Genomic DNA, 27,908 nt, shown 5'->3' on the forward strand with positions numbered 1-27,908 from the left:
TATCAGTATGAGTAGATACTTTTAAATAAGGCTGGAGCCACGCCTGCTTAGTGTTGATTTCTATTAAGTATTCTGTGGTTACAGTTTCAAGTAGATTCCTCAATCCGATGATAGGTATCATCGTAAAAATTAAGTCAACAAATTAATTGGATTTTTCAGCGCACTCCGCTTCTACATCCAAATGTTGATCCTAATGACGATGTTCCTCGTAATAGTGGTATACCACGCGAGGCTAGTGGAAGTCACCTCTCGTCTGGACTTCCTGTGGAAACTGCAGGCCGAGACTGACTTGAGGGAGATGAAGGAAACGCAGAGGACAAACAGGCATCTGCTGAAACATATTTTGCCTGATCATGTTGTTAACCATTTTCTTAGCAAGGATAGGTGTCCTGATGTGAGTATAATATTAAAGTTTTAAATTTTTTTAAGAGTTTGCTATAGCCTAAAAGCCCTTGGATGCGGATGCCACGTGGATGCAGCCCAAGATGTTGGACGGGCCAGGTGAAGGAAGCACTTGATTTTGGCAGCTACTGTGCTTATAACACGGTATGTTGGAAAAATATTAGCCAGAGGGTATTATCAGCAAGGAGCCACGATCCTCAGTAATAAGGGAGTGACGCGAGGAGAAGGAGGACAAGCCCTTCGGAGTGCTGATTGGAGTGATGCACCTGGCCTGAGTGGCAGCGTCTAGTTTCGGAGGTCAATAGACTCTTTGAGTCGCTGAACTAGCAAAGAAATGGTATGAGGTACTTTTATGTTCTGCACATATTGCCCTGAAAAATAGTCTAAAGATAAAAAGATTTAAGATATTTTAAAGATCTAGTTTATCAAATTCCACAATTAGTTCCGAAGCACTACTCTCATAAAAAATATTCTTGCTAGGTTACCTGAAGTAGCAGAAGAAGTATACAGTCTATGTTACCTGTTTTTAATATTAATTCTTTTTATCCTCCAGGAGCTGTACTCCCAATGGAGAGACGAAGTAGGCGTGATGTTCGCGGGCATACCCAACTTTCACGAGTTCTACTCCGAGCAGAAGGCCATAGACTGCATGCGGCTGCTTAACGAGATCATTTGTAAAGTACCAATCAACATCTTGTATTATTTCATTTATTCTCATTTCATTTCGGCGGTGTTCTCATTAGATTTCAACATGGGGTTAAATGCATCAACAAATCGCGATAAAAATTGAAATGGTCTCGCCCCAGAGTCTCCATATCAAAAAGAATTAAAAAAAATAAAGCATTCGAGTGATTACATCCGAAACATTACATCAGAGAATATCTATAACTCTCATGTCACGCTTGAAGAAGTTTTATTTGAAAACAATTGAGTACTTAATGTTGATTTTTTTATTTCCAGTTGACTTCGATAGATTATTGATGCAGCCGAAATTCAAATGCATAGAGAAGATAAAAACCATCGGAGCCACTTATATGGCGGCTTCCGGCCTAAACCCTAACCATAAGGTAGGTAAAGATTTTCCATTGTTCTATTAATGTTCTCCGGACTGGGAGATGTTGTAACAACTATTCACAACATTGGGTGTGCAAACTGCATTCATAGGTGCACTTTCTATTTTCTCACTCTCATAGTCTGATGAGACGGCAATCCGAATTCCGATACGACCGGAGAAAGACCAGGTTGCGAGGTACAAAGGCGTAACATTGCCAACATGCAACAGGGTCTGAGAATTTTTTGACAAACATACCAACATATTTTTGTCTTGACCCGGGGCTGAGTCTGATCTCAGCTGCCGGGGGCGGGTCTGTCTGTCAGATGAATAAAGTCGCCTAAGTATCTTACGTCATAGCTTTTCATCTTTTGGTAACAAAAACTGTGGTAACCTATTGTTATTTATTGTAGATCGGAGACGATGACTGCAAGCACCTGTGCGCGCTGGTCGACTACGCGTTCGCACTTCGAGAGGCTCTGGAAGACATCAACAAACATAGTTTCAATAAATTTCGATTAAGAGTAGGTAAGATACACTAACCATATCAGACACAAAACAGAATCATTATCTACTCATTATTTCCATATTTTAAAATGTTTTCAACACTATCAGCGCAATTTTTTTGACTGTGGAAACCAACATGTAGCAGCAATATTTAACTTAGTAGGTCCAAAAACATGGTAGCAGGAGTTATTAATTAGCGCACATTCACACTAAGTTTTTGCTCAGTTTCCTGATATGAACGAACGCCAGGTTTGAAACGCCCTTCCGGCGTCCGTGTTTTTCGTCACATTTTACTAAGTACCTACCTTCAAGGCATTAGGTTAGGCAAGGGTGAATAAGCATCTTCTAGGCAAGCACGTTCCAACTTAGGGTGAGATCTATAGAGCGCGCTCTGCCTTTGCTTAGACTTAAGACAGAGTTAAAACGAGACAGAGCTATATCTCTCACATAAATCTGTCTCGTTTTAACTCAATCTTAAGTCAGAGCAAAGTCAAAGTGCGCTTTATAGATTTCAGCCTTAGACCTCATCGTTGCATGATTATCGCCAAGCGCAAGCCTATTCTATAGTGATTTTTTTAAACTGTCGAGCTCACGCATGGCCAGTGCCTTTGTTCCTAGCTTTCTTTCACATTTGTCGTTTGTTATTTTTTTTTTTCTCTAAATACGATATTCGCAGGTATAAGTTGCGGCCCGCTGGTGGGCGGAGTGATCGGTGCGCGGAAGCCCGTGTACGACATCTGGGGAAACACGGTCAACGAGGCCTCGCGCATGGAGTCCACGGGCGCCATGGACCGCATACAGGTCACCAAGTACACTAAACAGGTTAGATTTTAATTACAGCCTAACAATAAAATGTATACCGATGACTTTTATTTATCAAAAGATGAAAGTTTTGGTACATTATTTGGATTTTGGAGACAAGCATGCAAGACCTATATCGTGACCTACTAGCTGTTTTCAGGGTTCAGTACCTACCCGAAGGAGGCCAACGGGACTCTGAAACTAAGCCTATGTGCCAGTGGACTATATCTCATGAATCTACATATTAGGCAGAGAATTGAAATTTTCACAGATTATGTATTTCTGTTGCTACTATAACAATATAGTTTAATAAAAATAATGTTATGCATTAGAAAGTCTTCTGAACACACAATTTCTGATAACATACGGCCACGGCCGGTCTCGAAGTCACTATCCAGACACCGACTTGGGTCGACGTTATGAAAAATCTGGCGCTCACTGCGCTTCCACTATCTGTGTTTATTCGGTGCAGGTGCTGGAGCGGCGCGGCTACGGGCTGGAGGCGCGCGGCGCGGTGGAGGTGAAGGGCAAGGGACGCATGGAGACGTGGTGGGTCACAAGGCGGAAACATGTACGTATAACCTATGTTCCTTAGCTGATAGCTTAGGGCCGAAACATAAAACTGTGACGCAATGCGAATTCGCACCGCAAAAATTACTTGGTAACGAAGTAGGTACACTTACCTACTTAAATTTGGAAAATATGCGAGGCGAATCAATTCGTGAGTTTTTGCGAGGCTTCGTGCGAGGTCGCAGATATCAATGGTGATCCGTGACATCGCAGTTTTGTGTTTTGACCCTTAGGTAAGCAAATCGCAGAAAATTTTAAAGAAACAAAACGGGTTAACGATTTCGCGACACGTTTAGGGCAGCGCTGACGTTTTAAAGTTTGTTTCACTAAAAATGTCCTTTATGTTCGTCATGTCGGCATTACGTTTCGGTTCTATTCAAGAAAAGACTTGATTACATTTAATTAAATTAAGGCAAACAGACTGTATTCAATAAGAAGACAAAAAAATATACTATTGGCGTCACTCAGAAAAACAGGTATTATTTAAATATTTTTATCGAATTATTGGAATGTCCTCTCCAAAACCAACACAAAAAACACAAGTTCAATGTGTAAGGTTATCCGAGAGTTTTAATCTAAACAAACTAATGCCAAATAAAATAATTTAATTAGAGCGTGATTGCTATCACAACATCTAATTATCCAGTTCACAATCCAAATACCGAAAATATGCGATATCGCTCCGAATCTCAGAAGGAGACTGAACTAAAACCTTTGAAACACCCGTATTTATGCAAGTTCAATCTTGCTGGCCTCCTAGCAACAGATTGTATGACATCGAATGAGCCAAATATCGATTTTATCAAACTACCTGCATTAGGTAAATTAATAATTTTATATTATTTTTGACAACTCAAATCAATTTTTAAAAATAACCTTACAGTTCGGCCGTCCTGAATTTAACACGTCCTCGTGTTTCTAATCAATCTTGTCATGTCAGTCGCGGGCTTCCTTGCCCTAAGTCAAATCCAAATCATGGGCTATCCTGCCCACCGTCAAATCATTAAAACCTACCCTTGAACTGCCGAACTCTCAGTTTTAATATCAAGTCAACAATAAATCCAAACGACTAACTTCTCATTCGATGTATACAAAATCTGAACCACTTATTGCAAATTACTTTCCACTTCACAAAAGACTAAATTCTTAAAAAAAACTAAAAATTTTAATCACCAAATCAAACTCAATAAAAATTATAATCAAATGTGGGTTGTTTACAAAAAGATACCAAAGCGAAATTAAGACAACGTGAGACACATCCCACTTCTGAATTATTGGTGTCACTCAGAAAAACAGGTATTATTTAAATATTTTTATCGAATTATTGGAATGTCCTCTCCAAAACCAACACAAAAAACACAAGTTCAATGTGTAAGGTTATCCGAGAGTTTTAATCTAAACAAACTAATGCCAAATAAAATAATTTAATTAGAGCGTGATTGCTATCACAACATCTAATTATCCAGTTCACAATCCAAATACCGAAAATATGCGATATCGCTCCGAATCTCAGAAGGAGACTGAACTAAAACCTTTGAAACACCCGTATTTATGCAAGTTCAATCTTGCTGGCCTCCTAGCAACAGATTGTATGACATCGAATGAGCCAAATATCGATTTTATCAAACTACCTGCATTAGGTAAATTAATAATTTTATATTATTTTTGACAACTCAAATCAATTTTTAAAAATAACCTTACAATACTGACTTGGTCAGTACCTATATATTTTTTCTATTCAATTATTATTATTCTTATTCTTATTTCTTTCTTAGGATCGAGATCGCTACCGAAGCCGCACTGTAGAAGCGCGCCTGCCCGAAGAAGAAACACTCAAGACGATCGTGAGGCCGAAGGAGCCTCCGACTGGGCCGCCTGTACCGCCGCGATCTCTAGCGGCCGTGGTCTACACCATGCTGCAAGCGAGGAGACGCATCTACACGCACCCGCTGGACGCACAACAAAGTACGCACCTACTTAATAATAATACTCGACAGAATCGTGAAGCCGAAGGTGCCTTGCGCGCTGTACAACTAGTATCGCCACAATCACTATAACGCTGTGGTGTGATGTATTAGGCAGGTACCTAGCTAGTAGCTACCTTGCTGTAAACTAGGGGACGCATCTCTGCGCGCCCGATGCTGGATGCGCAATAGAATGCGTAGGTCGACATCGTCACTAAAACGACAACCATATCTATCTATACATATAATAAAATTGTAGAAAAGTGGTGTCTGTACAATGGAAATATATAAAAACAAGTAGCAGGGGTTGTTATTATATCGATGCCGAACCCGAAATTGTAATTAATTTTTTTTGTCTGTTTGTCTGTTTGTCTGTGTGTTTGTGCACGCTAATATCAGAAACGGCTTATTCGATTTAGATACGGTTTTCATTAATATATTGTAGTAAGCTTCACTTAACATTTAGTGTTTATTTCATGTCAATCGGTTCATAAATAAAAAAGTTATGTCAATTTAAAGAATCACGGCGAACATTTTTAACGTACAGAGTACGTACTACACGCCTCGTATAAAGCGCGCTGAGAGCTATTCCACGCGAACGAAGTCGCGGGCACAGCTAGTCATAATTACTTATATAAAATTCTAAACCCCTGCCGGGAACTTGAACCCGGGACCTCCCACTAATAAGACCACAGCGCCTTCCACTGCGCCATGGCGGCCGTCAAGAATACTAATAACGTCAAGAATAATAATATACTGTTATACTGTGATAATAAGACGAGCTATGTTCAATGTTGCAGATGGGACGGGCGGTAGCGTGCGCGGCGCTCGGCCGGGTCGCGGGGGGCTGCAGGCGGGCGCCAGGCGAAACGCCGATCTGCGGCGTACATACACTACCCATCCTAGGAGGTAAGAGCTCTCACTCTTTCTACAAATCTTTCCCAATGAATTGATAGGTAATAATACCTACCGATCTTTCGAAGGTGCTGACGACTTTTAGCATTTGCTGTAACAAGGTCTGCATCCATACGTAGTCGAAATTCCTCGAACACGTAACTACGAAGCGATTTGCTTCCTCTTTTCTTATCCGAACCGCTAGGATATGGAACACCCTTCCGGCATCAGTTTTCCCTTCCACCTTCAAGTCAAGAGTGAATAGGCAACTTCTAGGCAAGCGCGCTCCATCTTAGGCTGCATCATCACTTGCTAGCAGGTCTGATTGCAGCCAAGCGCTAGTCTATATAATTAATAAAAAGCACCAACGGTGGCGTGGTATGAAATTTCCATAGAACTTTTTATTGGATCACAATTCATAAGACAGAAGCTGGAAATTTTTTACTACTTTCTTCTTACACACTTAAAGACGAAAACTGTTCTAATATAGCCTGTCCAACATCACACTTGCGAAATTTTTCAGTAGCTGAATAAAACTCAATTGCGCTCATATCTACCTGCTAATAATAAAATTGTATTTAGCATCTGATTTGTTAGAATTTAAGTAAGTAATAATGTGCCTTTAATACTTACAGTACAGTCTGATTTATTATCTTTCAGCAACGGCGACATAGAGTTAGGAAAGCGGCCGTACTCTAGCAGTATGGTAGCTCGCCGTCCCGAAATGGCGCCCTCCTTCCTGGGAAGCATGTCAGCTCCACACACGCCCACCGCATCGCACATCTCCCCTGACGCTCTATTCACAGGGCCAAAGCTAGGTCTCAGCGCCAGACTGAAAGCTGCCAGCTTCTCCTACAGGACCAGGCCTCAAAGAGATCGTTCCCCGAAGATTCGAGAAGAGAATAACGGTTCTAGTACGTCAGTTACGAACGGGGTCCCGGGGTCGTTTAGACTCAGATCGGTTACGACTGCATCGTTTTTCAAAAGTCGAAATAGGGACAGGAGAAAAACGCAGGAGTTGAGGGAGAATGGGGATACTATTACAACTCGTATGTAAAATGTAAATAGGTAGTTAAAATCTACAAATTATTTTTAGTATTTAGTTAGGTAATTTATATACGTAAAATAAATCTCTCTTAGGACAAAAATCTATTAAACTGGACTCCAAAAATTAGCCTTTACTTGAATTCTATTTAGTATGAAACGTATTATCCATCGTGTCATAGGTCATTGTAACATCTAAGTATACATATAATAAAATTGTAGAAAAGTGGTGTCTGTACTGTACAATGGAAATATATAAAAAAAGTAGCAGGGGTTGTTATTGTATCGATGCCGAACCCGAAATTGTAATTATTTTTTTTTTGTCTGTTTGTCTGTGTGTTTGTGCACGCTAATATCAGAAACATCTTATTCGATTTAGATACGGTTTTCACTATTATATTGTAGTAAGCTTCACTTAACATTTAGTGTTTATTTCATGTCAATCGGTTCATAAATAAAAAAGTTATGTCAATTTAAAGAATCACGGCGAACATTTTTAACGTACAGAGTACGTACTACACGCCTCGCGCCTGAGCGTCCGTGGCTATATAAAGCGCGCTGATTCCACGCGAACGAAGTCGCGGGCACAGCTAGTAGGTACTAAAAGTATAGTACATAACTGAGGAGGCTCCTGCGGCGGTGGAGTGGGTGCGGGAGGGTTACAGTTGTCACTGGTTGATGAATCCTTGAGCTCTGGCGTCACGTTATCACACCCCAGAAACGCATCTCATTTTAAACAGTTCTTTTTCTTTCTTTCTACTCAGTTATGACTTATGCGTTATGCTTTATGTAAAGCAAGATTATGACTGACCTAGGTACTTGAAGGTATCTATGAAAATCCAATAATAAAGGTTGGCCAGGCGCTCCTAAGTCCTAATACCTACTTGAATCAAATGCACTTCGACTAATAAACTAGAGCAACAGGTCGGACCCCCAGTGGTGTCCGACCTCTCGTTCTCACTCGGTAGTCGAAATGAGATAGACCGATAAGGGGCATAAGGCGGGGGGACGCCCCACACACCCGCGCTGAGGCTGTTCGGGACATTCTCAACCTGTATGTTGCCATGTTGCGTACTGTAGGTATTTGCGTCAAGTAGATATTAGGAGTGCTCTCTCCATAGAAATTGGGTTCATTGTGGTATTAAAGTTATTAATTAATCTGATTATGCCGTTATTTGAGATTCATACACTTACTAATATTTTTGACTAAACTAGCGGCACGCTATGATGGCCGGTTTGACGTTTGTCCGCTCATGAAGTTCCGTATTAATTGATAACGACTTTGAAGGAAATAATTGTATTACTTTATTGACGATAGTGATGTGCAGAGATTCATAAATTTTATCGAATGTAGTTTTAGGTTTAGGACTCAAAATTTATTTATTAAATTGATTTCTTAAATGTATACAAGTGTAGAAAAATCAGTTTGCACCATTTAAGGGGTGAATGTACTTGTGAATATGAACAATTTTCACTATGTGGACAAACCTCTGAAATCGCAAAAAAATATCAATAAATTTTTAAAAATGGAATCTAATATGATCGTCACATAGGATCGCTGGCTAGCACAACTACTACCTCCGGCAAACTCGCGTCAATGCTCAATGCAAAACAAAGCAGTTTCGAATTGACGTTGCTTCGAAAAGTATAAACTGTCAGTGCAATGCGATTGTGATATAGTTTTGACCTGGCTTTGGATTTCAAATATTGATACTGCATTACTGTTGACCCTTGCTCGTTAATTTGGACTCTGTTCAAGCCCTTTGTTGTGGATTTCGTCGATATGACCGAACGTACGCAGAGAACTGTTCTAAATAGTCAGACACGTGAGTTCGTAATACGCCTTCGTAACTATTTCGATCGTGAAGCTCAAAATGGAGGGCCAATTTTACCTATAACGTCAGTGGTTGAACGCGTAGCTGATGCGCTTAATATTGGACAACGAACTGTTAAATTCAAATTCAAATTCAAATTCAAATTATTTTTATTCAATTAAACTTTTACAAGTGCTTTTGAATCGTCAAAATAATCTACCACTGGTTCGGAATGCTGTTCCTACCGAGAAGAACCAGCAAGAAACTCGGCGGTTGCTCTTTTCAAATGTACAATTTACAATAATATGCCATACTGTATACAAGCAATTGCAGCGCCGTATATTGCTGGAGCGAATCAAATCCAAGCTTTTTTGTCATTTACATAATCTTCGATTGTATAATAAGCTTTTTCCAGGAGCATACTTTTAATAGATTTTTTAAACTTGTGTAAAGGCAAGTCTAAAATTGATTGTGGAATTTTATTATAAAATATTACACTCATTCCCACAAACGATTTTCCCACTTTCCTGAGGCGGAGCGTAGGATATGCGAGCCTATTACGGTTTCTAGTTTGCCGGTCGTGGAAATCACCGATTTTTTTGTAACTATGAATGTTTTGTCGTACAAAAGTTATATTAGCGTAAATATATTGAGAAGCTACTGTAAGAATACCTATTTCCTTAAATTTCTCTCGTAGGGAATCGCGCGGTTTTAAATTATAGATTGCGCGTATTGCCCTTTTTTGTAATACGAAAATTTTTCCAATATCTGCCGCTTTACCCCATAGTAAGATTCCGTAAGACATAATACTGTGAAAATAGGCAAAATATACAATTTTTGCAGTTTCCACATCAGTTATCTGTCGAATCTTTCTAACAGCGTAAGCAGCAGAGCTGAGTTTACCAGCAAGTGTTGATATATGGGCGTTCCATTGAAGCTTTGCATCTAAAGTTATCCCTAGGAACACGGTAGTTTCTTCTACTTTCAACATATCATTATTTACCATTAAATTAAAATCATTTGCCGTCTTAGTATTGGGCAATGCGAATTCGACACACTTAGTTTTCTTTGCATTTAAAAGCAAATTATTTACAGTAAACCAATGAGTAACCTGCGATATGGTTCTATTTACATCGTCAAAATTATTATAATTTCTATCGACTTTAAAAATCAAAGACGTATCATCAGCAAATAGTACAATATCGCAATCATTTTGGACGAAATATGGTAAATCGTTTATATATACCAAAAACATGAAGGGACCTAAGATAGAGCCTTGTGGAACACCCATTAGTGAGGCTGATCCGGATGACTTCACATCATTTACACATACAGTTTGTATACGATCACTGAGGTAGGACGCAATGAGACTAAGCGCAGAGTCTTTGATTCCATAGTGGTTCAATTTAGCCAAGAGAGTCTCATGCGAAACGCAATCGAATGCTTTAGACAAATCACAGAAAATTCCAATAGCATTCTGTGAGTTCTCCCATGCATCGAATATATGCTTTAAAAGCATTGCGCCCGCATCGATTGTTGATCGACCTTTAGTAAAACCATACTGCTCCGAATGAAGTAATTTATTCAGATTAAAGTGCTGGAGCAGTTGGTTGAGCATAATTTTTTCAAATATCTTGCTAAAAGTCGGTAAAATTGAAATTGGCCTGTAATTATTTGGGTCAGTTTTACTACCCGATTTAAAAAGAGGAATTAATTTACTGTATTTCATAAGATCTGGAAAGGATCCTGAATCTACGGACTCATTAAAGATTAGAGCAAGATATGGAGCAACAATATCAATAATATTGCTGATTACTTTTACTGAAATTCCCCATAGGTCTCCGGTTTTTTTGTACTGTAGCGATTTGAATACTTTAACAATATCATATGGGGTAACGTGTTCAAATTTAAATAATACACTGCACTCAGAAACATTGCTCCTTAGAAGAGTGTAGGCTTCCGTTGGCGACGAGTTAAGGGAACTGGTAGTGGTAACTGGAATGTTTCGAAAAAAGTCCTCAAATACGTTTGCTATTTCTAAGTCGGAGTCAGTAATATGGTTGTTAATTTTAAGTTCCAATTTATTATTTTCCACTTTACGTTTCCCAGTTTCATCTGTGATGATATCCCAAGCTGCTTTGATTTTATTATCAGAATTAATAATTTTCTGTTTTATGTGAATTGACTTAGCTTGTATGCAAACATTTCTAAATAATTTTGAATAATTTCTTACATACTGAACAAATGTTGGAGTATAATTATATTGCTTTTCTGCATACAAGTCAAACAGCTTGTTCCTACTTTTATAAATGCCAGCAGTAGCCCACTCACTAAATTTAAGATTTTTAAACAATCTTTTTTCTATGACTTTAAAAATACAATTAAATTGGGAGTTTATACAGCTAAAAAAAGCTTTATAGAGTTCATCCGGACCACCCTGTGTAAGGTCAATTGTAGGTAAAGTAGATAAAATATTGAGTTTGAATTGCCTTCTTTTTGTTTGAGTTAGACGGATAACTAAAAAAAAATATGGCGAGACTGGCACAGAAGAAAATAAACTTCACACACCAAAAAAGAGAAAACGAGCAAAACCAGTCGTAGGCATCGATAGCTTTGATGCCGATGCTATCCGAAGACATGTTTACGGCTACTATTTACAGAAGGAGTATCCAACAAGAAAAAAGTTGGTGCATTCACTGAAGGAAGCTGGATTATTCTTCGGTGGGGAAAGTTCTTTAACGAAGATTTTGAAGACCATTGGATTTCAATACAAAAAATGTAACAAACGCAAAATATTGATGGAAAGATTTGATATAGCGATGGCAAGGTATACTTTTTTACGGCAAGTGAAAGAAATCAAAAATTGGCAAAATGTTGTGTTCTTGGATGAAACATGGCTTAATGCTAACCATACTGTAGGCCGTTCTTGGAACGATGACAAAGCAGCATCTACTTCCAAAGTTCCTGTAGGAAAAGGATCGCGACTTATAATTTGTCACGCCGGAACCATCAACGGGTTTGTCGAAGGTTCTCTCATGGCTTTTGCGTCAAAAACCACTGGAGACTATCATGAAGACATGAATGGAGAAAAGTTTACTGAATGGTTTACCTCAATGTTGTGTAGCCTCCCTGAACCATCTATTATAATTATGGACAACGCCCCATACCACTCGATGCAAATTGACAAGCCACCTGCCCAATCCCAAAAGAAAGCTGATATCGTCGCATGGCTTCGTAAAAATGGCGTAGATGCAAACATGAATATGTTAAAAGCGGAATTAGTACGTCTTTTAAAAGAAAACAAACCAACCAAGATCCGATACGTCATTGACGAAATAGCATTAGAACATGGGCACAGAGTTATACGGTTACCGCCTTACCATTGTGAGTATAATGCGATTGAGTTGGTGTGGGCTCAAATTAAGGGATATGCTGCAAGACACAATACAGAACCCCCATTTACCACAAAAAAAATGCTAAAATTATTAGAAGAAGCTTGTGAACATGTGACTAAAGGAGACTGGGAAAAGGTTGTGAATAGAACTGTTAAATTAATAAGGGAAGATTATGAAAGAGATGTGAAAATAGATAATATTATAGAAAACGAACATATAATTATTAATGTATGTGATGATAGCAGTGACGACAGTGAAAATAGTAGTATGGACGAATCTGATTAATTATGGCCTTTTGTGGCACCTTTTTTGGTATCTTTTGTATTCATATGTTTCTTGTGTGCATATAAAGTATGTATATTCATTTTCGTTCAAATATTCAGTTCGTTCAAATAAATTAAATAAACATATACATTTTTGTTTTATTAAACCTATTTAATCAGGTACAAAAACAAAACTTAATTGTTTTTTGTTCGAGAATAAATTGACATTCCACATCACTATTGTAATGTGTCAAACCGGCCATCATAGCGTGCCGCTAGTATAATGTATATAATAGTTATATATTATTGTTCTAATATACTTCATATTATAAGTTACCGATCTCCTAAATATTTTTAAGACGTTAATTTGTAAGCGGGTAGATTCTACTTTAATTGCCATACTATCTCGTATTTTACTGTACTTAAAACAAATAAAGTATGGGTACTTACTTAAATTATTTAGGCTTATAATAAGTAATAATTACTGTAACTTATTTATTGTAGATATCTTTAATTATAAAATAAAACCGAAGCCAAAGTACTTTTTATCAAAGAAATAATTTTTTTTATTAATGTTACAGGCAACTAAAATGTTACCTTAACTATTGTATTATTGTACATAATTAATATGATTTCATTTCAAAGAACATTAAAGTTGCCTGCCCGGCAGTGCAGTCTGATGTGCGTTCACCTTAAACTAAAAATGTTTAAAAAATAAAACAAAAAACGTTTCTTTCCATCCATTTATTTATACAAAAATATTAATGTGTTGACCTTTGTGATGACAATGTTTTTAATAAATAGCTCGAAGAACATACCAGTGTCGCCATTTTACATATTATTTTGTATGTAGGACACAGCCTTGTAACATTTTGGAATTAATTACATTTAATACAAACTATTCTATAAATTAAATTGATCCTACAGAATTTTATATGGAGATATGCAAGCAAGCTAGGTATATCATAAATCATGGATTATAATATAAAGCGAGAGATGAGCTAGCGGGAAATCACGCGTTATTATTTGGCTGCAACGTAAGTGTGGTTTTACAGTGACGCTTTCGCCAGCGCGGTTGGTAAGCGTCGCGGGCCACGAGCTTTGCGTCTCTTGGATCGTTACATAGTCGCGCGGATGGCCCGCGCTGACGGCAATTCGGCACCGCGCTTACCACCCGCGCGGACGGTAAGCGTCACTGTAAAACCAGCCTAAGATATTGCAATATTAGGGTCACCAAAATTGCGTGACAAAACAGAATACTAATAATACCTTTCAGGTATATAGGAGTCTCAATCACAAAGACGTTCAAATAAATAACGACTCTTATTATGACGCAATAAAGTGCTATTCAGCTCGCACAGCGCTGCGATCTAGAATGTACCTAACAAAAGCGCGTAAACTCTTTCTCTCTCTTTCTTATGACTTCTGAGTTATGAGGCCGTCGAAGGGCGCGCTGGCGTAGGTATATTTCTCTGGTCACGTGACCAAGTGAACCTGGCCTGCAGAAAACTTCGAAAAGAAATTAAGTTTCAGCGCGCGCTTACCCACTAGATTTGTCTTTAGCCGCATGCGTGCAAAATAACATGAGATTTGTGTGCTAATTATGAGATTTTACATCTCACCAACTTTGACAGAATTCGAGCGTAAAAATGCTTCAGTGTTAAAGTAAAATTAGGCAAGGTCTATATATTTCATGGACTTCTGCAAAATAACCCCTGTTTTTTATACAGCATCTCATGTTAGCGTATACGATTTGCAATAAATATTTCACTTTCACATACAATACTTTCTTTTAGACATAGGAGGTCTTAAATTAAAATTGCACTGCCACCTTTCCATTTTCCATAACAATAGTGTGTGCGCGATTTTAATTTAAGACGTCATATACCAAAGCGAATCTAAAATTCAGTCAAGGCGTCTTTTTAACATTTTCATTGAAAAACATTCCTAATATTATGTAATACTATCATCTTCATACCAGTGTTGATTTAATTGAATATTCATAAAAACAGTTTGTAACATAATATAGAAATGAATTTAAAAAAACTTTGTCAGATAAACATTTAATATACTTAATATCAATTCTACCTACATTTTCCATAATATATAACAATTATTATGAAAACACAATATGAGATTTTATTTCATTTCCTATTCAAATGGAGCATAATGTGTATAAATTAAAACAAACCGTGTATTTTATAACTTAAGGTATACTTACATTAAGAGGAAACGTAAGGAAGGTAATCTGAGGTCTTTAAATAGGTGTACAATCTCTAAACTAACCTATTTTAGATTAGGTATGTCATTTTAGTACATAAATACAATTGTTGTATGTACATAAATAAAAATAAATTATACAGAATGTGCAAGAAATAGAGACATCATAAACTTAAAGTCAATTAAAACCCAAACGAAAGAAAACCGTGTTAAATGAGTAGAAACAACCCCAAAATAAATTTTAAACAAAAGTGTTCTACCTGTAAAACATTAGTTTTATAATAATACTCTATCACCTCGTTTAAATTTTACTCCCTTAAAGCTGTTGTTCTATTGAACATCCTGTATATACAAAAGGCACATTCAATATTATTTTATTGCAATATAAACGTGTTTTGAAAATATCAATACAAATATTTCAACTACTGCTAAACACACATAAAACGAACCTATAATAATATAGTTGTGATAAAAATCAATAAAGATTTATGTATAATATATAAATAATATTAATATTGAATATATTATGTTTGATTCTGTCCTTAGACAATTTTCTCATTAAAATACCTATATTAAGGTAAAGTATTATTTAGTTATTTGTCTTGTTAATTCTTGGAATGTCCTATCTATCTTAATATTGTACTTCATTCAGCAGTTCCTTTAACTATTATAAATAACAATCAAAACATGTATTTTAATACAGTATTGGAATCTATTTGATTGTACACAAATCTCTAAACTAAACCAAATTAACTAGTCCAAAAATTGGGCTAAACTTTGAGAAAAATATATATCACTACTTTAAGGGGCATGAGACCGGCTTGCCCGCGAAATTCAAATTTAATTTGGTTTTTCGCAATTTGTAAACTAATACGACAACGTAGGCTTATGGCATTCTAATAAGAAATTAATTAAAGTATCGACTAATTTGTGAGAATAGTCGATACTTTAATTAATTTCTAAAACTGGACCTTTTCAAGTAAAGATTTTTATATAAACCTGTGAGGATGATACTGCCACTGTCGGAATCAGAATGCCATAAGCCTACGTTGTCGTATTGGTTTACAAATTGAGAGAAACCAAATTAAATTTGAATTTCGCGGGCAAGCCGGTCGCTTCGCCCTTAAGGTCCAGATACACCACAAGCGGTTACCGTTAAGTAAAGTTTGAAGGTTGCACAAGTCTTTCAATATTTAGCATATATCTAACCTTAATTTATGAAGGTAAGAATACTGACTTATGCCACCCAATTTGCTTGTACTTTTGTGATCAAATTTAACTATAATGATAACTTTTAGGGGTGCAGCTGGCCCTTGGACTTGTCTATTCAGATTCAGGTACAACCGAATAGGCACAATTTTCTAATCACTAATGCCCAAATCATATCTTTAACACTAAAATACTTATAACCGGTATTATTTAAAAACTCATATCTAAAATTTTTAGTTCCATATCCGGGACTACAATGTCTCGGGAAAACTAACTACATTACAATAAATCATAGTATGCGAAAATTTTGGTACAAAGGCTTTGCTTTAGCTTAGTGACTTTCGTCAATTTGAAATACTGCAACGAAAAAAAAAATTAAGTCATTTTTTTTCTGTTAATATTCAATAGCGCTACTTAATTCGGCTCTTTTTAACACAATCTCTAATCTAAATTGAGAGTCTTAAAGGTCTAAATCTATATTTAAATAAAAATCAATAAAATTGCCACACAATATGTATATAATATGAAGAAATCAGCTCTAATGTGCTTCCACAATTTAAGGATAATATTTTTCCGCACAAGTGAAATGTCCCAGGAAATTCTTTAGTTGGCAACTCTATTCACAACCAATATTTTAATACCAAATATTATGCCAATATAATAATTTAGGAATTAATAATAGCCTAATTTAGGAATTTCTACACTTTTAAATATATAAAAAAAAAAAAAAAAAAATAAAGGTTTATTCAGCTCTCATATACAGAATCACACACAAAAACAATATCAAAAATATTCTTACTTTATAAGTAAGAAGATCTGATTTGTTGAGAATTCTATTGATCTCCGCTGTGAATATATTACAATTTTATTTATAAGGCAAGATCTTTAATTTTCCTCCGTTTTCATAATAATAATAATCGATATGGCACCAATATCCAAACAATATCTATTTATTTTTTCAATACAAATTAGGTTATTTTAATCTTTAATATTTCAAAGTCAATCTTGATGAGACACCATTGGTGATTGGAGAACTTCTATCCACCTGGTAAAAGAAACCAAACGTAAAGGAAAATACTTTAATAACTCTGAATAACAAACATTAAAAAAAAATGCGAAAGTGTGATTGTTTGTTTTGTTCTTCAATCACGACGCAACAAGATAGACGTGATTTTTTATTTCATCATCATGATCAATCCATCGCTGGGCCACTACCGAGCACGAATCTCTTTTCAGAATGCAAGTTTTAAGTTTCCTGTTTACGTCCGTTCCTGTCCGCTACGCTGGCCAAGTTTTGATGGATGCAAACTTCATCCACCTTTGAGAACATTATGGAGAACTTTCAGCCATTCAGGTTTCCTCACGATGTCTTCCTTCACCGTTAAAGCAAGTGACATTTAATTGCTTATAACGCAAATAACGCCGGAAAGTTATAAGTAACTTACCCACCTAGGTATTCTAGAGAGGAACAAAAACTTTACCTGGTATAGGTGAAGTGGCTGTCAGCCCGGAAGAAGTAGACATGGTTCTTGAACTGCAGCTTGAACACGAAGTCTTTGTCGATGCCGTCACTCGGCGCAGGCGCACCCACACTATACCTGTTGAAATCATGAGTCATGACCAATAGAACTTATATACAAGCTTTTTAAACCTTCTGTAGAAACCACTTAAGTATTTTTTTTAAATTAGTATATAATGCGTAGAAAATGATTTCTCACGCGCCATTTTAACTTAATTTGTCAATTTCATGTCAAAGTACGATGTCAGTCCTTATTTTAAAGGTGAACCGTACTTTTGACACGACAGTAATTGACCCATAGAGTTAAAATAGCGCGTGAGAAGTCATTTTGTACAGACTATATCATGTGATAATACCCAAAATAATTGTAATAACTATTTTTAACCTGCATTTGAGCAAATTAAATGATTTGAATTTGAATCACTTAATTATTATTAATTACAATAACGGTACGGCAATAGAAATACACACTGTTAAAATTTCAACTCTATTGCGGTTCGTGAAGTACTGCCTGCTGCTGACGGATAGCAGATGCTTATTAATGCGGTCCCGTTGACACAGGATACGGAATCCTAAAAAATTATGGTCAAGGAACTCATTGGTATTTAAAAAATTGTTCCTACCCGAGTAACGGCAGTGAAGCGAGCGGGGCTTTGTCCCGACATGTCTTGTAGAAGAACAGCGTGAATACTGCAAACACCACCCACAGCTTCTGCCAGCCGTGGGAGTTTTTGAATTTTCGTAGCAGATAGCCGGACAGCTGACTCTGTGGAAACAATGTATAACTTCATGAAAACATCTTTGTTGTACAGTCGGCCTCAAAATTCGTGTAGCAATTCCGAAAAGCAAATGCATCAATATCCAGTCGCGCTTATGACATTTTTCTATAAGCACGCCACATCAACTAACAATATTTCTATTGTTTGTGTAGTGCCGTATAACGCCATTTATTGCACCGAAACACACGAATGACAGGTAACAAAAAAGAAAATTTAAAATATAGGTACAAAACGGAAGTCATATCGTTAAATAGCGATCTCTTTCAGACAACCTTAACGTTAGGGAGAAAACGAACAAATGGACAGTGGGAAGTGGTGTATGTAAGTGTAATCATACCCGCATGGCGAGGTGCAGCTGGTCCCTGCGCAGCGAGGTGGCGCGGTGCCAGCACACGTGCGCCAGCGCGCTGCCCGCGCTCGAGCCGCCCGCGCCGCTAGGGGCTTCCGAGCTCTCCCCGTCATCTGAACAGAAATATCAAGTACTACACAGCCAAACAGAAGAGGAGAATACGAGCCTACCCCACCCTACTGCCAAATATGTTCATAAGAGTCTATACAGAAGGACTGCAAACCGACTGCAAAATCGCAGTCAAGATGGAATTTTAATGCAGTTCTAGTGCGGGCACTAAAAACTGCAGTCGGTCGAAAGTTGTGCCGACTGCATCAACAGTAGTATTTCAGTCAGCTTACAGACCAAACATTTGTAAAGATAAAGTTCAGATAAAGTTGGAAACCTAAGACCCAGACTACTACATATCCATTCAAGAGATGTTACAACACTTCATTTACCAAAATCTATTGAAGAGTTTGGGACGTATGACACACCCACACAAGCACGCGCGCACGTACGTACGCACGCACGCGCACAGGGTGCGTGGTCGTGCGCGTGAGCGAGTGTGAGTCGCGAGCATCATTTTACACTTCTCTTCTCTCATCTCTTAAATCTTTTAAAATAACCACTCACCATAATCCTGCAATTGCGGAGTAAGCTGTGTGTCCACTTTGTGCGGCCGGTCGCGCGCCGCCTCCACGCTCGCTGTAAGCGACTGCAGCCAACCGAGGTATTCCTGCTCATTGCTGGTGCTTAGCGTTATGTTCGTATCTTCGCCTGTTTAGGAGATATCAAGAGTAACAAAAATATATTGTTAAACAAACAAGCTGTACAATCGACCGAGAAGATTCTAAAAATCAAGATATTTATCATGTTATGATTAAAATTGCGAGATCCTTTTGTTAGATTCGATTTACAACTGAACAAATAGGTCCCGAAGATAGGTAGGTCAGTTAAGAAATCTGATCCGTTGGAAAGCTTTACTAGTAAGATGTTTTACTATATAGTCACTAGTAGACAGTTATGTGTCTAAGCAACCTAAACAGCCTGAGCACGTTTCTCTCGGTTAATTGGTCGTATTTTCTGAAAAAGTTCCAACCAACAAAGAAGCGAAAATTGAGATATTTTGACTTGATTGTTTGGTTGAAATGTTTTTCAGAAATATGTCCTTGTCAAGAGTAAAGAAAGAAAGAGTTTTTCAAAGACACCGATAGAAAATTTAAAGTATGAAATTGAGAAGGGTTTAGGCATAGTCTACCACGTTGGCCAAGTGCGGTTTCATGGTTTCCTCGCGATGTTTCCCTTCACCTTTAACACAAGTGATATTCGATATTGAGGTAAGATGCCTCGATAGCTCAAAGGTTGAGGAGCGGACAGAATTCCGAAAGGTCGGCGGTTCAAACCCTACCCGTTGCACTATTGTCGTACCTACTCCTAGCACAAGCCTGACGCTTAGTTGGAGAGGAAAGGGGAATATTAGTCATTTAACATGGCTCACATTCACTCTTGGCACAAGCTTTACGCTTAACTGGAGGGGAAAGGGGAGTATTAGTCATGATTAGCATGGCTAATATTCTTTAAAAAAAATTTGCTTAAAACACACATAACTCCAAAAAGTTAGAGGTGCGTGCGGGGGATTGAACTCCAACAGACGTCCTAACCTCTGTGAAAGTGATATTTACCAGTAATAAGAAAGGAGTGCGGAAGGTCGGTGGGTTCGACGGTAAGTTGTTCCAGTGGCAAAACGCTGTGCGCGCGGAACTGACCGCTCAGGCATTTGGACGTCAGCAGCATCATGTCACTAAACTGACGACAGAGGAAGATTAATTAAAATTACTGTGAAAAGACTTAATAGTTCTAGGTGCATCGACAAACAACTTGAGCAAAAAGCGGCTTGTGAGGGAAAAATCGCGCATAGCAGCAAACAAGCAGCGAATGATCAACCAATCGTGTGCTCCCGCACGGAGGAAAGCCACCCGCCCCCCTTTAGTCGGCCAGAGGCATAAAAATTGACTATGCTCAAGTTATATGTATCGAGTGGTGTTGGGTTTTGTGTGGTGCTGCATGTGGCTTGCTTGGTGGCTGACTTTCCCTGCATGTTTATCAGTGGGAGGGCGGACGGTGCATGTCGCATGCTGCATGTTGCACCATACAGATTTCGTTGGTTGGCGGATTATAGAAAATTAAACTTTTGGTTCCTTGTATGCTGAAGTTGTTTGCCAGTTATTACAAATTTTTGTCATATAATGATTCCATGAGACTCAATTTAAGGTTTAAAGAGCAGAAATTCTGTTTAGATTTAAGCAGTTTTTTTTGTCTTAGGAAAAATACTATTTTATTGTGATGACTAATTAATATGCAGTCAAAGTCAAAATCATTTGTTTAAAGTAGGTACCACTGTAAACTTTTTGATAGTTAATTGTTGAACATGTAAAATAAAAATTGATGTTATGGTGATTATTAACGTAAACCTAAAACCAGTAAGCTACGAGGGTTCCGAACGCGCCCTAATCTGAAAATATCCCACTCAGTACATTGTAGTGTAGGCTTCGTGTGCCTCGAACCTTAAGCTCGGTGTGACACCGGCTTGAGTCAAAACTGCTTATGCTGTACATTAGAGTGTGCTAATTCATTCTCGTCATTACACGATATACGCTCCACTCGAGCAGTCGTTTTATTTATATTAACACCAACACCCAATCCTCCACATGGCGACCCTGCCTTAAGAACTTAAAGAAGAAAGAAAATGGGAAAGAAATATTCTAAGGAAAAAGAAGAAACCATCGTGGTGGCGCAGAACGCAAATGGCGAGGCCAGCAGCGCTAATCGCCTCTATTCGGAATTAGAACTCAGTGATGTTTTATTAATTGTGGTGTTAACGATAATGGTGATGGCTATAATGTGGTATTTGTATAAGAGATGCCAACAAAAATCAAAACAAATTCTAAGAAGAGAAATGAATGCAAGCCATATCAACGTTGTATCAAGGCCCCCGGAGATGGTGACCTCAGCACATATTTGAGCCGCGCGAAGCGACGTTCCGAGAATTTTAGCCGACGTGGCCCGACCCAGTGTGTATGAACAGTGTACCTACCGGACAGTGAAATATACTGTGACCTTTTTTTTTTTTTCTGAGAACTGCATCGGTTACCTAAGTGTAAACTTATAAAAATTACTATACTTACTTATGGAATTAGAACAATTGGATACAATAGTAGTGGAGTTAACTCAGATAAGGACTTATTTAGTTAAAATCGGACCTACCAGAAGAAAAGGGGACTTGTTAGTGAAAAAGTACAGTGAGGCAAATAAATGTTATAATAGTTATTTAGACGTGATAGGAATAGTACATAAAAAATTAGATAAAAACGAATATACACAGGACACTCAAAAATATATAGTAGGAATTAAATATAAGGTAGAGAGTTTATATAGAGATATTTTTAACTTGTGTAATTTTCAGGAAACTTCAACAGACAAGATGGAGAACAAGGTAAGTTTTGATTTGAAAACCGCGGTAAACTTGTTGCCTATAATGACCGACGACGAAAGTGTTACGCAAGCATTAATAGATGCAATTGAACTTTATAACCGAACCAGTGGTAAATTATTTGACGATTCAAAAGCACTTGTAAAAGTTTATTTGAATAAAAATCTATTCTATTCTATTCTATTCTATTCTATAATTCAATGTTAAATACCGAAAGTAAATGCTTACTTGTGAATTTTATTTTGAAGACGCGCCTATCGCGTAATGCTAAGCTGCGTCTTAATACAAAATACGATGATGTAGAATCTTTATTGCGGGACATGAAGTTGCACCTATTAACTAAAAAATCCGATGTAGCGTTACAAAGTAAACTACAGTCGACCGTTCAGGCCAATAAGTCGATTGAAGAATTTGGAAAGGAAATTGAAAAATTATTCATAGATTTAACGATTTCTCAGGCTGACGGAGAGCCGTCGAAATACGAAATTTTGCGGCCATTAAATGAAAAAAATGCTATAAAACGGTTTGCAGATGGGTTACGGAGCCAAAAATTAAGCACGATCATAGCGGCACGCAACTATAACAGTCTGAAAGATGCAATAAGGGCAGCGGAGGACGAAGCTTTAGTGCATTCTCCTCCTCCTTTCATGACATATCAAAGAGGTCAATTTCGTGGTAGACGGGGTTATAATAATTATAACAGAGGGAGGCCACAATATTATCCAAGGTCATATAATTCGTACCATAACAACGACAACTTTTATAATAATTCTCAAAGAAATTCATATTATAATCGTGGGTTTTCATCTGCCAGAAATGCGTTCAGGGGTGCAAACCCAAATCGAGGTCGTGGTGGTACATATCAGTGGCAAAATAACAATAGGAGTTCACGGGGAGCTTTTACAAATAAGAATCAGAGGAAAATAAATTATGCTGCTCCTTCGTCAACTGAAAACAATGAGAGCTCAGAAAAATTTTTTCGTCCCTAAATTCATTTTGTCAGGAAATAGTATAAATTGGGTAAATTTTAGGCGTTACGGTCAGACAGTAGACTTATTAGTGGACACTGGAGCATCAATTTGCGCTATTAAGCGTAGTTCATTGAATACATTTAGAAATCAACCACAGTTTTATGCTGATGAGTTTGAGATTAATGGAGTCGGTGGAGGTCTTATGTCAGAGGGTTATGTATTTTTAGATCTCTACTGCTATGGTAAAAAATTCCAACAAAAATTTTATGTGTTCCGTGATTTACCATGTAATTCATCTGGAATTTTAGGGCAAGACTTTCTATTAAAATACCGTGGGATTGTGAACTATAAAAATAAGTGTTTAATATTAAGAAACAGATTTAGTACTGTAAGTTTAGCACTTAACTTTGATGACGTGTTAGAAATAGAACCTAGATGTGAAGTTATTAAGTATATTCCTACTAATCTTAATAGAGATTGTGTAATTGTGAGCGATGAAGTGGCTAATGGTGTATTTATAGCGAATTCAATTTCTTCGCCAAAAAATGGGTGTTTACCTGTTAAGATATTGAATACAACGGAAAATAAAGTACTTTTAAGAAATATTAAACCCATTGTGCATGATGCAGATGATTATTATATAAGTAAGTTTAGTTCTAATTCATTAAGCCCGTCACGCACGCGTGAATTATTTTCTTTATTAAAGTTGGACTCTTATTTGAATAAGGAAGAACAAAGTACGATTGAAAATATTTGTGCTAAGTATAGTGACATTTTTCACTTACCAAATGATAAGTTGAGTGTAACGAATATTTACAAGCAAGACATTAAATTGAAAGAAAATACTTCAGCGGTTTATAGTAAACCATATAGATTACCCTTTGCACAAAAACAAGAAATTAAAAAACAGGTTGAAGAGTTACTTAAAAATGACATTATAGAAGAGTCAGTTAGTGATTGGTCAAGTCCATTGCTTATAGTTCCAAAAAAGGTAGATAAAACAGGTGAAAGAAAATGGAGAGTCGTTATAGATTATAGAAAGCTTAATGATAATATAAAAGATGACAAATTTCCACTACCCAATATTACAGATATCCTAGATTCGTTATCAGGTTTCATGTATTTTTCACATCTTGATTTATCGCAAGGGTATTATCAAATTGAATTAGATCCAGAAAGTAGAAAGTATACTGCTTTTTCGACTGATCAAGGTCAATATCAAATGAAAAGACTGCCTATGGGGCTGAAAATCAGTCCAAGTGCTTTTTCTAGAGCAATGACAGTTGCTATGGCAGGATTGAATTACGACAAATGTCTGATATACTTAGACGATTTAATAGTTTTAGGTAGAAATTTGGAAGATCATAATAAAAATTTAATTACAATTTTCGAGAGACTTCGAAAAGTCAATCTCAAGTTAAATCCTTCAAAATGTGAATTTTTAAAGAAGGAACTCTTATACTTAGGCCATGTTATTTCAGACAATGGAATTTTACCAGATCCAGAAAAGGTGAAAGTGGTAAAAAATTATCCTGTTCCAAAATCAACTGATGACGTAAAACGTTTCGTAGCATTCGCTAATTACTATAGAAAATTCGTAAAAATTTTTGCAGATATTGTCTTACCTCTAAATAAACTTACTAAAAAAGATGCAATTTTTAATTGGACATCAGAATGTGAAGAAGCTTTTAACAGATTAAAAAATATTCTCATTAATCCTCCAGTATTGAGTTATCCAGATTTTTCAGATAGTAATGAATTTGTTTTAGAAACAGACAGTTCAGGCTTTGCAATAGGTAGTGTATTATGCAATAAAAACGGTAAACCAATCGCTTATGCGAGCAGAAATTTAAATAAAGCAGAACTAAATTACCCGATTATAGAAAAAGAATTACTAGCTATAGTCATCATCATCATCATGATCAACCCATTTCCGCCCCACTACTGAGTACGGGTCTCCTCTCAGAATGAGAAGGGTTTAGGCCATAGTCCGCCACGCTGGCCCAATGCGGATTGGCAGACTTCACACACCTTTAAGAACATGGAGAACTCTCAGGCATGCAGGTTTCCTCACGATGTTTTCCTTCACCGTTAAAGCAAGTGATATTTTAATTGCTTAAAACGCACATAACTGAAAAGTTAGTGGTGCGTGCCCGGGATCGAACCCCCGACCTCCGATTAGTAGGCGGACGTTCTAACCACTAGGCTATCACAGACTAGCTATAGTATGGTCAGTTAAATATTTTAGACCTTATTTATATGCTCGTAAATTCAGGATAAAAACAGATCATAAACCATTAATATATTTATTTGGGATGAGAAATCCTACCAGTCGCTTAACTAAATTTAGACTTTGTCTGGAAGAGTATGATTTTGTTGTTGAGTATGTGAAAGGAAAGAGTAATGTAGCTGCAGATGCATTATCTCGTATGATTGTGGAATCTAATGAGTTGAAGAGTATGAATGAGAAGTATGTAAGTGAGAAGAATGTTAATGTGATGACACGTGCACAAAGTAAGAGAGCGAGAGAATGTGAGAATAATAATATTATTACAAACAAGGACCTACCGGTATTAAGACAACATGTAGACAACGTAAGGACTGATCAACCTAACGTTGTTGAAATACTAAAAAAGACTGATAATGACACGGAACTGACGTTAATCGATAAGACTAAGTGGTTAAATATTTTAAATAATAAAAGACTAAATAAACGCGTTTCAAAAAATAAAAACTACATGTACGTTAAGGAAAAGTCGACTATATATTCATGTTTGAATCCAGATTCCTTATCAATAAGGGCGCGAGACGACTTGTTGAAGGAGTTGGAAGATATGTGTAAAGAGATAAATATAAAAGAGCTCGTAATAATAAAAAATGAAGATAACTTGAAAATGATTAAAACAATGTTAAATAAAATGAAAGATAATAAAAGTGAAAATAAAGAAAACCTTAGGTTTTGTGTAATAAATAATGTTGAAAGAGTAAGCGATAGTGATAAAAAGAAACTCATATTAAATGATTTTCACTTATTGCCTACAAGTGGACATGCAGGAGTAAGGAGAACTCTTAACAATATTAAAAAGTATTATTATTGGCCAGGGATGGAAACAGATGTTATCGAGTTTATCAAAAAGTGTATTAAGTGTCAAAAGTGTAAGCATCATAGGTATATTCGAGAACCTCTAACTGTAACAACGACAGCATCTTCAGCGTTAGATAAAGTATTTTTAGATATTGTTGGTCCTATAGATAAAGATGATTTTGGATATAAATATATACTAACAATTCAATGTGAATTAACGAAATATTTAGAAGCATACCCATTAATTACAAAATCAGCTGAAGAGGTTGCTAAAGCTTTTGTGGAAAAATTTATTTTATCTTATGGCGTTCCAAGGATTATTGGCACGGACAGAGGATCCGAATTTATTAGTTCTGTAATGAAAGAAACTTGTAATATTTTAGGTATAGATAAACTTTTATCAACTGCTTATCATCATGAATCTATTGGTGCGTTAGAGAATACACATAAAGGTTTAGGTAATTTTCTTAGAATACAAACTAATGGTTTTCCAAATTCATGGAGTTCTTGGATTCCCTTCTGGAAATTTTCTTACAACACAACAGTTCATAGTGAAACTAAATATACTCCTTATGAATTGGTATTTGGTCATGCATGTGTATTGCCTAACAATTTGACATCAAAAGTTGAACCTTTATATAACTTTGAAAGTTATCCTCTTGAACTTAAATATAGATTGCAAAAAGCCCAAAGTGATGCAAGAAATAATTTAATAAAAAGTAAAGAACTTAGAAAATTTAGATATGATACAAAAATAAATCCAATTTGTTACGAAAAGGATGATTTGGTGTTGGTTAAGCAAGAGAATACTAAAAAACTGGAAAATTTATATAAAGGTCCATACTCAGTGGTAGAAGATGTATCTCCAAATGTTAAGATAATTGTAGATGATAAAATTAAATTAGTACATAAGAATAGAACTATTCCCTTTTATGATTAAGTTTTTTTTTTATGTGTATGATTTATTTGTTTTTCTTTAAAAAAAAAAAAAAAACGGTGGAGGTGTAGTGTAGGCTTCGTGTGCCTCGAACCTTAAGCTCGGTGTGACACCGGCTTGAGTCAAAACTGCTTATGCTGTACATTAGAGTGTGCTAATTCATTCTCGTCATTACACGATATACGCTCCACTCGAGCAGTCGTTTTATTTATATTAACACCAACACCCAATCCTCCACAACATAATTAGTCATCAACTCGTCACAACAGAAATTTTAGGGCTCAAAATAACCGTGCAAGCTTGATGCTTACCAAAACATAATTAAAAATGGGATTGGTTTCCAAGATATTTAACTGCATTTGATAACGATCAGTACATTTTTTAAATACTTACCAAAAAAAGCATTCTCTGTTGTAATCCTTTAGAAGAGTGTTTGTAAACGCAGCCGAATCTTACGAACTCTCGATCCACAACTAGAAGCTTGTCATAACCTATGCCAAAAACAATAAAAATGCCTGTCATATATTTATTACAATTACAAGGTTCTTATCTATATATTTCTGAATTAGTTATAAATTACGTATTTTTGTTTATTATTTATATCAACATAGCGTAGAAAAATATGTATCTCTCATGAAAATTTTATTTCTTTACAACTAACA

General features: G+C 36.6%; 2 protein-coding genes across 8 annotated transcripts in view; one reads left to right on the forward strand and one right to left on the reverse strand.

Annotated features, from left to right (window-relative positions):
• Positions 1-7,881, forward strand: part of LOC123864362 (adenylyl cyclase 78C) — an 84,767-nt gene extending 76,886 nt beyond the window's left edge. The window contains exons 22-31 of the mRNA XM_045904728.1: positions 160-394; positions 956-1,076; positions 1,363-1,469; positions 1,867-1,981; positions 2,637-2,782; positions 3,234-3,332; positions 5,107-5,296; positions 6,096-6,204; positions 6,850-7,432; positions 7,828-7,881. Coding sequence (XP_045760684.1) covers positions 160-394; positions 956-1,076; positions 1,363-1,469; positions 1,867-1,981; positions 2,637-2,782; positions 3,234-3,332; positions 5,107-5,296; positions 6,096-6,204; positions 6,850-7,246 — 1,519 coding nt within the window. The 3' untranslated portion in view covers positions 7,247-7,432; positions 7,828-7,881. The remainder of the gene's footprint in view (positions 1-159; positions 395-955; positions 1,077-1,362; positions 1,470-1,866; positions 1,982-2,636; positions 2,783-3,233; positions 3,333-5,106; positions 5,297-6,095; positions 6,205-6,849; positions 7,433-7,827) is intronic.
• Positions 7,882-16,916: 9,035 nt separating this feature from the next.
• LOC123864363 (FERM, ARHGEF and pleckstrin domain-containing protein 1) overlaps positions 16,917-27,908 on the reverse strand; it is an 84,677-nt gene continuing 73,685 nt past the window's right edge. For all 7 annotated transcript variants that reach the window (XM_045904731.1, XM_045904730.1, XM_045904732.1 and 4 more), the window contains 7 exons: positions 27,640-27,737; positions 20,446-20,569; positions 19,397-19,540; positions 18,770-18,894; positions 18,277-18,419; positions 17,616-17,732; positions 16,917-17,179 (listed from right to left, as the gene is read on the reverse strand). In XM_045904731.1, coding sequence (XP_045760687.1) covers positions 17,134-17,179; positions 17,616-17,732; positions 18,277-18,419; positions 18,770-18,894; positions 19,397-19,540; positions 20,446-20,569; positions 27,640-27,737 — 797 coding nt within the window. In that variant the 3' untranslated portion in view covers positions 16,917-17,133. The remainder of the gene's footprint in view (positions 17,180-17,615; positions 17,733-18,276; positions 18,420-18,769; positions 18,895-19,396; positions 19,541-20,445; positions 20,570-27,639; positions 27,738-27,908) is intronic.

The sequence above is a fragment of the Maniola jurtina genome, chromosome 4 (assembly GCF_905333055.1).
Source record: "Maniola jurtina chromosome 4, ilManJurt1.1, whole genome shotgun sequence".
Lineage (NCBI taxonomy): Eukaryota > Metazoa > Arthropoda > Insecta > Lepidoptera > Nymphalidae > Maniola > Maniola jurtina.